The following is a 13,962-nucleotide window of genomic DNA, read 5'->3' as shown; positions in this document are numbered from 1 at the left end:
TGTCACAAAAAGACTTTGGGCTTAGCTGCCCATAGGATGGTTGACACTCAGATAATGTGTTAGTTATATTTATTACAGGACTGACTGAAGGTCAGAAGCAAATGACCCTGGTTATGCTGAGCACTAAACAAATGTAAGATCTTTAGGACCGTTGTCTGATTAATCCAAATAGATGGCATATGTATAAAGGGGAAAAAAGTAAAACTGGCTGTTCCCCTCTTCCTCACCTTAATTCTGTTAAAGTCGTAAGCCATACTGTATGCAGGGGAGACTTTCATTAATGATGTGTCTGTAGAGAAGAAACTAAAGAAGTCCAGGTAAAATGGTAGAACTTTCAGATAAATGGCAAGTTACTACTTAGACCATGTTACCTGGCTTTGGTTCTCCTTTTTCTGTTTCTTTCCTCCAAGTCCATTTGACAAAATTGGAAGAAAGCAAGACTTGATCCTAATATCTACAAATTGTGGAGAATTTTAAGTTATCAGCTCTGATAGCCCTGTAGCAGGATGAGTTTTCCTGATAGTCTGTGGGTAACTCATTCTCGATTGATGCAACTGTAGTCTAAATTAAAAGACAGAATGTCTACAGAAAAAAGCTCATGGGCGAAGAATGGCTTGTTGCAACTGAATCCAAGATTTCTGAGCTAGTCGCCTTTCTAGTCAGAAGGGTGAACTAGCTTAAAACCAGAATTAAGATCTGGCTTTAAGGAAGGCTTGTCATCTCTGATTTGTAAGTGCTGTGAAGTGTAAGGATCGCTTTCAGCTTGAATAGTCAGGTAACATTTGTATTTAAATGTCTTTTTACCTTCTAGCTTGCTAGTAAACTTTGTTCATCTTCTGCCTTTACCAGCATTTACAAAAGAAGATGTTAGTTCTGTTAGTTTTATCCTAGATTGCTGCATGTAAGTTAAGGAAAATCCAAATGAACAGAATGAAAAGGCTTCAGGCAATACAGGATGCTATTGCCTGCCTTCCCTGGCTACTAATACCAGTTTTAAGATCTCATTCTAGCTACTTAACAAATGGGTCGACTGACCTAAAAGTCAATGTGCCAATGTATGGACCCTAGTATCATCAGAGTATTTGGGCTCATGGAAATAGCACTGAAGCTGTTACTGAGTGAGCAGCTCTGGCTGAGCCAGAGTTTTTACAGTCTTCGGGTGAAATGGTAGGCTCTTCTTGAAAAGGCAAAATAGAATAAGTCTTATATCTAATAAACTTTGCAACTAAAATATAACCCTGTCACTAGTGAAGTGTGAGATTCAGAGTTTGTCTTTATTTCACTTTTTCCACTTACAAGTAAGATGGTTGGAATTAATGCTGTCTCTGATAAGGCTGCTATTGGATTACTGATAAAATTTGAAGAGGAAAGTTAATTTCTTTACTACACCAGACTTCTTGGGGATTTGAAAGCCATCTAGTCTTTTTGTGAATTTTGTCAGTTCATAAAATAGTAAGTACTTCCATACCTCATGCTGAGAGGGCAAAGGAATTAGGCTGTGATATGCCTAGGTAACACAGTGGTGTAGAAAACATGCACACAGATTTTTGTAGGGACAATATTCTGATCCTTAGGTGAAACCATAAGATAAATAAAAGCAGCAGCTTTCTCAGACTTTATATTCTCTTGTTATTTGTTAATGCTTCACTTTCAGGCAAGGGCACTAGCAAAATACTGCAAAAGTTATAGATTAACTGCTATAATCAACAATAAGTTAGTAGTCCATCTGTGATATTAAGATATCAAAATCGCAGATGTTGTGATGACATATCTGATCAATCAGCCTCTGACATTCCCAGTATAAAGCAGTTTTTCCTGTGGTTTTAGGAACAGCATGTTTTGTGTTTGGCTGGTTAACTTACCAGATTTCAGTGTTAGCTCCTGCCTGTTTTCCACAACAGTTTTTCAAGTTATTTTGGCAATCAGAGTTGGCATGTAAGAAGCAAGCATGTCAAAAGTGACTGGTTGTGATGGATGACTTGAACTTGAGTGTGAGTTGAGAACTGATCGATCTGGGTGGCTGTGTGCTCACTTGCAGCTTTGGTGCTGATGATGTACCCACATCAATAAGGCAGGTCTGGCCTAGGGACTGGCTTGGCACACATCTTCCTGTGCATTGCTGAGCCAGAGTGGTTGCAGCCACAGTGATCCTAGCTCAGGCTTAGTGGTAGTGGGACTTATAAGCTGTGGTATGAGACTGTGAGTGAGGATGTATCCTAAGTAAATTACAACAGGCAAGGGAGCAGTGTAACATAAAAAAAATGGGGTGCTGCATAGCTGTATATAGAAACCTCCACAAGTGGAGGGCTACTGCAGTCCTTGGACTGTAACAAGCCAATTGAGCATCATTGCTAGAAAGCAGCTGACAAGTCCATAGTTATCCAGGGCATTACACCACTTCTGCAAGGACAGTTCTCCTGGTGGAAGGAGTGATAGGAATGACAACCTACAACTGCACCCACAAGTGAGCTGCAAAGTAAAACTCAGTGACTTTTAGGAGCCCCTGTAGTTGTGCACATGCAAAAATTTTCACAGGCAAGCTGACAGTTACGGGGTTAGGAAGTTGTTTGAATACTTCCTGCTGTTTGGTATTTCAGCAGTATCATTGGCCACACTGTTAGTTGCATAGCTTCAGCCTTGGGCAGGTTTTGAGTTAGCTGCCTTAGTAAACCCATTTCAAACAAGTCATTTTTATTGACTTGTCATACAACTGAACTTCTTAATACTTGCACCTCTTGTGGTACGAATCACCTGAGTTAGTTTTGGGTGATAGATATTTATGAAGTATAAGTCATACTTCTGTAATTAATGTGTATCTGGGTTTTATTTCTGTATTATAGGATTGAATTTTACATGGTTGAAGGGTAACACCCTACCTTTATTTCTATGAATTTTAAAGCTTGTTTCCAGACCTTAATGAATAATGGTGCCTTAATGTAGCAACTGGTCCTTTTTATTTCAGCCTTATTTCCCTTTCTCTGCTGGTGCTGAAATAATTTTATAATTAATTTTCAACAGGTCAACCCAACCTTTGATGTGACTAATACACAAACATTTGACCCACCTGTCATAGAGATTAATTCCTCTTCATCTTTCACTATTCCGGTAAGTTGCCTTTGCAGGGGGTGGGGGAAAAAAGAGAGATAGGTTGTAGCTTAAACTAACACGTTACCAGAAATGAGCTCTTTCTGTCTGTATGAACAAAATATATTTTTTAACAATTGTTTTCTGCTCAGAGCTCAATATTCTAAATTCTCAACTTTAGCTTTCTTTCACAGTTCCAAAGGCTAACCAGAAGATGGTGTAATAGCAAAGCTTTCACATTAGGCTAATAGTTTTACCAATATACTAACCAGAAATTCTAATTATAAGCCCCTGCTAATTATTTCTAAATATTACTGTTAAAATTTGTGGCTTATTCTCAACCACTTTTTCTAACTGTCTTTATCTACAAATAATGGGAAACGTGAAGAATAGTTGCCCCATTGATAAAATTCCAGAAGTGATGTTTTAATTTTTCTACTTTTAAGGCATCTGGTAGCTCTCTAGGAGGAAAAAAAAAAAAAAAAAGCCACCACATTTTAAGACAGAATCACAGGATTAGATCCTTCTAGTGTTAGCTTTTCATATGACATTGGTATGGCATGTGGGAGGAAAGGAAGGCAGTGTTTTAACGCTAGTTTCGTAGGAGGAGAAATATGCTCTCCTGATATGAAATCTAAAAGATGTACTGTTCTAGAATTAGGTTAAAAAGAGAATTTCTCTTTTAGCTCTGTTCCTGTGAAGGCATAAATTGTATCTTGAGCAATTTTAGTTACCATAACAAGAGTTCGTGTGGCTGAAGGGTTAATATATATGAATAGGCAGCAGGGGAAGTTTCTGCTGTTCTATTTTGTCATGAATGCTTTATGAAAAGGTATGTTGTGAAGGTACTTCATGAAATTCTTTAAGATCATTTATTGAAGATCATGATACAGCAGTTGATGTCTAAGAGAAACCTTTTCTTCAAAACAATTATATAATAATTTTTATTTGAGAGATAGTAATTTCATATATTTTAAGGTTTAGCAGTTGTGTTCTCTTTTCACAATGGAAATATGGTTCTTTTAAGATCATTTCTGTCAAAAGTAATTTGGAGACTTAGAGAAATCTCTTTAGTAGGCTCGACAGTGGATTGTGGTGGATATAAATTATTGTCTACTTCTTACTTCAAAATACTCTGTGTTCATTACTTCCCGATCTTAATACTGATCGCAGAATTCAAATGTATGGTTACACTCTACTTCTTTGTTACATACCTACAAATATGCCAGTCATTTAATCTCCTTCATTCATTCTTCTGTTATGAGAGCAGTTTACAAAACTTTATGCCCAGAACTCATAGTAGGAATAAGTTGACCTACTAGAGAGAGTCCTTTTGCTGGCTGGCTGGCTGGCTAGCTTTACAGTGTTCTTCATTACAAAAATGTTGCTTCAAAATTCATGCCTTTTCATTGTAGATTCATGCCATTTCACTGTGGTAGTAATCACTACTTTTTTCCTGCTATCTTGATCTCCTGTTTGCCATTGATTCTCACCTTTCTGCATCTCGGCATTTACCATCTGCATCTTTTTTTCCATCTTAACAACCTTAACAACTGCTCTGTCCAACACACACTATTGACACAGATCCAGAAACCACTTGCATGTTTTCTCTGGCACTAGTATCCTTCCTCACCCATAGTAAGTAACACCCCAACTTTGCCAGCCTGTGTGGTCCTCCCTATTTTCTAATGTCAACTCATCTTTTCATGTCATCATCCAGTCCAGTGTCTGTTTGCTGCATTACCAGCTTCTGTTGCTTGTGGAATTATCACCTGTTTTTTAATCAGGCCAGCCATCCAGTCTTTTTGTGTCTTGTTTCCAAAGGGTACTGGATCTCAGCAACTTGGACCTTTTTATCTGAAGCTGGCTGAACTTCCCTAATGTATAGAGGCCCTTTCTATAGAGGCTTCATGTTTTCTTCAAAAAAATCAAAGGGGCAAGTGCAGATGCTGGATTTCTTCCCATGCCACCTTCACTGCCATATTTCCTCTTGATAGTGTTTGTCCTCACTGAAATGATACTGTCTTTATGCGTTTTGTGTGGTTTTATTTATTTTTACCTAGAGGTTACAACCTCTAGTATAATTCATCCTCCTCCCCTGTCCCTCTCCCTGATTCCAGCCGCCCTGAGTTGCTCATTTTCTACTGGTTAGAAAGAAAACATCAGTGTACACTTTAACCCTCCTGCCCTGTAAACTTGTCAAGACCCATCTTAAGGCTGCGTATGGCTTTTTGATCCTACTTCTACTGGAAGAACTTTGTTCAAGTTACTAAAAATCTTTTATCAGCTCACCAGGTTAATTTACAAATGACCTGTCTATACCTACTTACTCTTTTTGACATGTTTTGCTCTAGCTTAAGCAGTTCTTCTGCCCTTCTGAAATGTACAGAGAGAAAAATGCACTCTGCACTTACATACCTTTAAGGGTTCTTGTTCAATGTCTTTATCATATAGGCAGCACAGCGGGGCCCTAAGGGTTATTTACAAAACACCTTGGCAAATCCCTGGACTGTGGGAAGTAGCTAATTGACATGATTACTTCAGTTTTTCTGCTGAAGAAGGGAGATACAGCTTTTCTTGGATCCATTGTCTCAAGTATTTAAAGACTGACTTCTCTGGGACAAATAACAGTATTGAAGCTTTTGTAGGATCTGTGGTAAGCTCCCTGAAATATCTTCAGGAAGACTGTAATCCTATACAAAACCTCTTAATGTTTTATTGAATGGCTATCAGAATTCCTAATGGTAAGTGGGCAAACTCCCATAGATGCAGGCTACTCCAGGAAATAGGAGAAAGTGTTCTCCCAACTGAGAATCTCCTCTTCAGCTAGTGGAACTCTGTCCTGTCTTACTGGTCATAGGAAATATGCTGTTATTGCCCCTAAGACAACTTTTGGCAGAGCAAAAGGTATTCCTTTTCTTCCCTTCTGTAAATATTTGTTAATAAAAATATTAGAGCAGTATAGGTTGAGAAGGATGTTGAGTCATTTCATGTAAACCTACCCCCTAAAGGCCAACTTGGATCAGATTCCTAAAGGCCTTGTCCAGTCCATTTGTTAATATGTGTAAGGATGGAGATGCCACCATGTCTCTGGGCAGTTTGCTCTAGCGTTTGACTGGTGAAAATATTTTTTTCCACAATATGTAGCTAGAATTCCCTGTGTCTGTGGCTTCTAATTCTAGCACAGCGGTCCTCTAGTAAGTGTCTGGCTTTGTTTTTTCTCTATCTACCCATTGAATATATGGAATGGCAGTAAGATTCCCCTACATCCTTCCTTCCTAAGGCTGAGCAAACCTAGTTCTCAGCCTTTTCTTGTATATCGTGTGTTCCAGCCCCCTCACTATCTTGCTCACCCTCTGCTGGGCTTGCTCCAGGGTGTCAGTGTCTGTCTTGTATTGAGAAGCCCAGAACAGGACACACAACTACAGATAACTAACGTGCAGCTAAGTATCACTGTCATCTATTCTTGACAACAGTCTGCCTGGAGAAGATTTGAAAACCAAATATTTAAAAAAATAACACTTTTTATATTTTATTGTGAATTTAATATATGTCTTAGGATTTTTTCTTAGCAATGCATTTATATTTTGAGCTTTATCTGTATGAGGAAATACTGGTATCTCTTCCACCCACTCCTCCTCTTCTTTTCAAGGAATTCTAATTTGTTGCTTCATCAAAGCCAACAATCCATAATAACTTCCACACTTAAAATGCCTACTTATGTGGGTTCTTTAAATGTACTTGTATTTTCTTGCTGCAAGGATTAAGCCAAGATATGCAAGTCTGAATGTTCTCATAGAGATTTTGCTAGAAAACACTTAAATTATTAAACTCTCTGAACTTTAACCACCTTATCTTTTCAGCTTGTGTTCTAACACTAAAGCTGTAAGGCCACTTCTTTTTGAACATGGTGAAAAACCTGTTTTTAATGTAAGACTCACACTGATGCAACTTCCTTTGTAAAGTTAGCGAAGGGAATGTGGTCATGTCGGTAGAAACACTTCAGTGTAATCTTCAGTATGAAGCTGCTTTCTTTTGGACTATAATTACAAAAACATTAAGAATTCCTGTCTGTGTACCAGTATAAAACCAAGCTATGCCTAACTAACTGGTGTTTGTGTAATGCCCTGACTTCCAACGGTAAGAGCTTTCATATGTTGCAGTTGTTAAAATTGAGGCGTGCTTTAGCCTTTTACTCTGAAAATGTTTGCTGGTGTCAAGGTTTGGGGGCTGGGGGTGGTGTTTCTTTTTCCTATCTCACTGAAGGCTCTGAAAGCATTACTGCCTCTTTCCCATCCCTTCTTCTCTGTGTCAAGCAGCTTAATATTGCCTTTGTTTTCTGAACTATTGAAAAGGAAAATTGGAAGTCTTTTTTTTCCCTTTGGAACTATTTCCTCCTGTTTCATCCTCCAATTTTACTTTTTGTTTTGAGGGAGGTTGGTTTTTTTCAAGTTTGTAAGGCAATACATTGGTAACCTCTGGTCCCTGATAAGCTGTTGGGAACAAGGGAAAGTTGATGATGTTGTGGTAGTTTTTACTGACAGCAGCAGGAAATCACTGTAGAAGCTCTCTAAATGTTCCATCCCCTGACCTTGCTCATGTAAACAGGATTTGGAGGAAGCAAAGCAATGTACTGTAATCTGGAAGTCAGAATGTCTGTGCTGGCTTGGTGGTGTTTGCTGTTCTTTCTCTTCCAGTGCAAATTAACGCTGAAAACAAGACATGTTTATTGTTCATTTACAGTACAATTTCTACAAAGTTAAGACTGGATTAATTATGGGAAGGGGAAAGATAAGATTGAAGGGGAAAGAAAGAAAGATAAGGATTGTTCTTGTTTAGGGGAAAAGGAACATAAGTTTTAAAATAGAAAGTGACCAAACAAATTTCCCCCTGTAACTTGTAAAATAAAAGTATGTTCAACTTTTATTCCTCAAGCTAAGACATTGTTAGCGTATTTGTACTGCATTTGTAGTAGGAGTCTCGATGCAAAAAGTAGTAGTATATGTACTCTCAATTTATTCTATACACATCACTTCCCCAGTATGTATTTCAGGATTTAGGTACCTTTGACACAATTTTTTCTGCCTTTATTTTGAGTACAACCCAAAAAAAAACCAACCTAAAAAAATCCCATATATTTTATAAATAAGCAATTATGAATGCAAAATTTGTATCTATTCTTCCATCTCTGTGTACATGAAGGCTTCCACAACTATTCTTCCTCACAAGAACTGATTTTGAAAAGATGTTGGAGTAACATCTCTTCCTTGCATGGCTTAACACTACTCCAGAATCTTGTAGAAGAGGATGACAAAAGAAATTTTTTTCTTGAAAGCTAAAAACACTGCATATTTTCCTTACCATGCAACTTCAAATTTATTCTGATTTACATCCTTTCCTGGCTCCAGCCCTACATGGAAATAAACACCAACTGTCTTCAGTGAGGTTAAAAGGAGGCAAAAAGGAAGAAAGGAAAGAGTAGGAATTATGTACATAGATCATCTCCTCTGGGGCCCAAGTCCAATTTGCAAGGGAGCTGCCAGTAGGGCAAAATCTATATGGCACTTCACTGTGCATAGCGGTTGCTCTTACTTCTTGTATATATCTCATCAGAAAACACAACAGCTTTCTGTATTTCATGCGTACCAAGTTTTCTTGGGACCTCAGACATTTAGCTTTTCAGTTAAACTGAGCATTGCATGATATTCATATGTTTTTCATTACCAAAGGAAGCTTCTGGTGGTGCCCCTTTGAAAGGAAGACTGGAATCATCTGAGTCCTTTAAGAGAGAAAAATGTCCTGCTTGTATTCCTTGTCTAAAGCTCCGATGCCCATTAGACTCAGCTCTGCATTGAGGAGTGATCCCACCAGTAGAAGGGCTTTAATAGTAATTGACAGTTCCCAGCCTCTCCCATCACCTTATCTTCCTTGCTGCCAGACACAGAAATAAGAAAGGCCACTCCATGAATAGCTATGGATTTTTTTTCATATACTGCCATTCTTCTGTTTACTGGTAAATGCATATTTGAATGAACTGCCAACTCTATAATCTGAGCTCCAAATCACTAACACAGAATGAAATTAGGGAATAACTTAAAGAGGTCATGTTTCTCCAGAGTTTTGTGGTAAAACTGTCTGCACCTTTTCCATAGATGAGCATACCAAAACCACTCAAACAGATTCTGAATCTGATGCTAGGTCTTATAAAAACATAGAATAAATGCTGTATATAGAGGAACTCAGAAATGTTCAGTGCAGCAGAATGAAAAATTGTAAACTCTGGTCTTGTCTTTGCAAATTAATTCTTTTCTGTCCAGCCTTGCTGTTACACAAGCAATTTTTAGTGTCATCTTGTCTTACAGCACTCACCAGACAGACCTTTTGCACTCTTTGCGCACTATGCAGGTACAGTGTGTGGGGATGGGGGAAGAGGATAGGCTGCCTTCTCCCCACTGCTCTGCAGTTAAACATGTTCAGCTGCTCTCAGGGAAGGAAAGTCTCCCATCCCTCCCAAAGGTTACACCTAAGCTGTCTGCAACAACCATGAGGCAATAGCGACGGCCTTTTCTGTTGCCCAGCTAGGGGCCTTCCATGGAAGGTATGGTGTATATGAACAAAATCATTCATTTTCTGTCACAAGTGCCAAAAGGATGAGGCACCTGGTGTATTGAACAGTGAATTTCTAAACTTGTATTTTGAGCCTCTGTAGAGGTGCAGGCATGTTCAGAAAGATTTGTGTACTTAATCTAAGCAAAATGCTTTGGTACCACTAGCGTGAAATAACACTTAAAAGATCAGATACATGAAGGTCAACTCAGCATTTGTAATAAAAGAGTATGATCCGAATGGCCCTTGCGTTTTGCAGTGATGCTGTTCTAACACAGCATGTAACTGCTGATTTACAGGGAGAGAACAGGAAATGTGTTGTGCTGCTACATAATTAGGTAATAATATATGTCTTGATGTTCTTTAATAGGCTTCATTATATTCTGTGAGTGAGCTGAAGCTTGAGGGAAAGTAAAGTTTTCACTGGAGACAGAATTCTGAATTTGGGCACTAGAGAGTGCAAGAATGTAATATTTCCCTTACTATTTTTAGCCTGCTTTCCCAAGGAAATGTACCTTATGAGATTGTACTGTTTATTTGTCTGTCTCCGTCCAGGCTCCTTAATAACTTTTGAATCAAATAGTTGGTGGTTTGTTGTTTGTGGTTTTGGGTTTGTTGTTGGGTTGTTTTTTTTTTTAAATAAGTTTGGCAGAAAACAGTTAGTAGAAAAAGGAAACATGTTAGTGCAGCACTAAAGAAAAAGCCAGCGGGGTGTGACACTGAATTCACTGATACTCAGCTAGGCAGGGACTAGGTACTGGTGCCTTGCCCTGCAAGTGTCACAGCATATATGGAGGGAGCTTGAGTTACTGTAGGACAGGAAGCTCAGGAGGAGGACCTAACAGGAAAAAAAAAAAAATCTACACACATGCACCTGTCATATAAAAGATCAAGCATCAATATTCAGTTTCCTCACAAGGCAGTTTGTTTAATTGTGTTGCCTTTGCCCATAGTGACACTATTAACAGATGCTATTGCTAGACTATTGGTGTGTTTTGTAAGATAGCTGGCTTGCTGTACATGACTTGGAACTGGCAGTATCTTACTTTGTATACAGTCTTACTCATGGCAACAGTACAACGCTTCAGGAATGCTTTTCAAGTTGATCCATGTCTGTATATTGTTCCTTTAGCAAATCAGCACATTTCTGGGATAGAAGTTTGGGGTATTATTTCTCTTTCAATTTCCTGAGATACTGTGTGTGTATGCTCTGACCTTGTCTGCCCAAGCAGTGTTTTTCCCCACTTCAGCTGGGAATCTAAGCTGTATTCACAGTTCTCACAGCTGATTCTGTGGCATGCAGAAAATGCCCAACAGCTATCAGCCCACACATCCAGTAACAACTGGTTCCTTCCTCTTCCTGGGGAAGAGTAACATCCTCTGAGAAGAAGCATCCCCTGGGGAATGCAGGAACAGCAGCAAGCCTTTCACACAGGAAATTACTACTATAGCACTTGTAGAAAAGTGTTTCTGTCACTTGGATTGTCAGTCTGTAATGAGCTTCCTGCTGACCTAGATGATGATTTACTACTGATCTAAATGCCATTTGTGAGCTATTTAGCTTAATGGCAGTTAATGAAGTTAGCATTCAGTAGCTCTGTTACCCTGTAAACACCTGTTTTGATTTTCATGCAATAGCACAAGTTAAGTCTTGAACTTCTCAGTATTCATGAAACTTTAATAATTCTGAGATCACACAATTTGTGAGTGAGAAACAAGGGAAATTTTTATATTCCTTCATAGTACGTGACTCTCTTAGAGAAGGTTGCAAGTTTTTTGTTTGTTTTGTTTATCCTGAAGTTGGATAATAAAGCTGAGCTACAGATCAAGCATGTCAGAAAACAAGATACTAAAGCTAAAACACTGCCCTTGAATTACCCTTTGTTCTTAAATACTGTTGGATTACCCTTTGTTCTTAAATACAATTGGAGTCAAGTTTAGCACTGCATGCTTGCAACTGTGTGGTGGAACCTTGAATATAAAATGAAATATGGATACATATGTATAACCCATATGTTATTCAAAATGGTTAATGCAAGTTTGTTACAAAAGCGAACACCTTACTGCTGTTTAAATTTTTTCATATTTTTCCTAAATGACAGTGCTTGAACAAGTGCTAGCAGATTCTATTTTTCACTTAAATTACAGCGATATCTAAACTCAGAGGTTGCTTTCTGCCTAAAAGCTTGTTTAAGTGTTTTCTAAATATATCAATTGTTCTAATACAACACGTCTCTTCTTGCAAGCCATGCTGTGTTACTATCTAGTTTGCTGTAAGAGATATAGTTACTTGCTTCATGTGAGATAATGGAAACACTGAGTCTGATCCAAAAGTTACATAGGTTGCTTAAAACGAGACTGAGTGGCCAAGACTTTTCAAATAAATTTTAGCACCAAGGGCAAAAATCTTTCTTCATCAGATAGATGTTTGATACAGAAAAACTCTGAAAGAATCTTGGCTTGTATCTTCCACCAAAATGTATTTGGGGTCAGAAATTAGGACAACACTAAAGGGTGATTTCACAGTCATTTTAATTTAACTGCTTTTTGTCTGGTTAATTCTCTACAAGTCAATTCCCTGATCACCTCAGCTATCCAAACACTAATACCAGCACAAAGGAAATAATGAAAAAAAAATTGTTTGGGATTGAGTAGGAGATTACTGTTGGCTGTAACTTAACTGAGGTTGACTGGCGTCCATGGAGCCATGTATCCAATGTGGTTGTGCTGTAACATATACAGGTGTGTTACATGTGTGACACATCTGAACATCGCCTTTCTTAAGATGCAATGGAAAAATAAAAGTAAAGGAGGTGGTAGTTATGGTTCCCTTTTGTTCAGGCAGTAGGTGTGGTGGGTTTAGTTATTTTTTCAGCCTGAGAGGATTCAGCTTGCTTGCTTCTGTCTGCATGGCTGTAGCCTAAACAGCAGGTAACCAACACAGAGGCTGAGCAGAGGCAGCTCCATCCTTCATGCTTGAATTTGAAGCACTATATAGTAAAAGCTGGAAGCGTATGACATCAGGTGAAAGCAAGTGAGAACCACTCCATGGTTAGTTAGTAGGGTGTTCGGAAAGTGAAACACTAGATTCCACTGCCCTTATGCATTTTGCAATAAAGTTGGGGGGGGGGTGTGGCTAAAATGTAGGACCTGTGTGACTAATAGCATAAGTGGAGGTACATGGCATCACTTGTGAAATGCTGTAATTTTTTTATTTTATTTTATTTTTAATCCCCTCACACTATGGTTCTCTGGTTGTACCAGCTTAGGTTGGTGCGAGGGAGGGAGGGACAGACATATGCTGTCCTTTGGCGTGTTCTAATTGTGCAGAGATTCCTGAATGCTAAGATGTCAATTCCACACCACACATCGGATACCTGAAGCACAGACATTGCAATGCAACTCAAGGTTGACTATTGCAGTATTTTTATTGTAGAGTAAGACCCATTTCTTGACATAGACATTTAAGAAAATCAATTACTTTATCCTTAACCTATTCTTAGATAAACCAGTATCAAATGTTCCTCACTGAAAAGTTTAGTCTTCCAAGCTATGATTCATTCTTATAGGCGTTTCCTCTTTTCTTCCACATGTCTTAGGACAGGAGTTCTGTGTCCATACTCCCAATTTTTGCTGTTGTAGTATAACAGCACAATACTACCTCTTGCTCAGTACTTTCAGCTAGTTATAAGTACATGTAAGAAGCTACTGTAATTCTTCACTCAATAACGTTATCAAAGTTTTATCATTTCCCTCAATTATATATTATGTCATTGTATTTATTTTCAACACCTCTGTTTTCTATAGTTTATTACTCTAGAGTGTCTTCATCTCTGAAATCTTACATGTGTACATAAGGTTGCATTTGGACAGCTGAATGAATCTGAGATTGCCAAGTAACCCTCGGTATTTTAGCAGTTTCCAGTATACCTTTTTGTGTCATCTGTAAGCTTGATCTTCCAGATTGCTGGTACGTTTTGCATGGGACTGAAACAAGAACAGCTTTAAGTGGAATCACTGAAACCAGCATAATTCTGTAGTAACCTTCTGATTTAACTGTTTTTGAAGAAGCACTAGATAATTGACTTGATACTGCGTTACAACCTAAAATGTGTTAATTAAAACTGTAGTGTGCATATTATGGGTTTAAAAAAGAAAGTAATTTTATCAGGAACAGTTTGACTAAATATTTCACTACAGAGGTCTTCAGTTTGACAGATCATTTCTTTTCTTTCTCAAACCCTATTGATTTGCTTGACATTATGCCTTAAA

General features: G+C 38.3%; 1 protein-coding gene across 13 annotated transcripts in view; it reads left to right on the top strand.

Annotated features, from left to right (window-relative positions):
- Positions 1-13,962, top strand: part of POC1B (POC1 centriolar protein B) — a 72,269-nt gene that overhangs the window by 22,439 nt on the left and 35,868 nt on the right. For 11 of the 13 annotated variants that reach the window (XR_008732328.1, XR_008732331.1, XR_008732327.1 and 8 more), the window contains exon 10: positions 3,019-3,105. The exons of the other annotated variants lie outside the window; for them this stretch is intronic. Coding sequence is in view for 6 of the 11 variants with exons in the window: in XM_055710938.1 (XP_055566913.1) it covers positions 3,019-3,105 (87 nt within the window). In the remaining 5 variants the exon portion in view is untranslated. The remainder of the gene's footprint in view (positions 1-3,018; positions 3,106-13,962) is intronic. 13 annotated transcript variants of the gene reach the window in all.

Source organism: Falco cherrug, chromosome 5 (assembly GCF_023634085.1).
Source record: "Falco cherrug isolate bFalChe1 chromosome 5, bFalChe1.pri, whole genome shotgun sequence".
Taxonomy (NCBI): domain Eukaryota; kingdom Metazoa; phylum Chordata; class Aves; order Falconiformes; family Falconidae; genus Falco; species Falco cherrug.
Note: the sequence above shows the minus strand (reverse complement) of the source record. Positions and strands in the feature narration are given on the sequence as shown.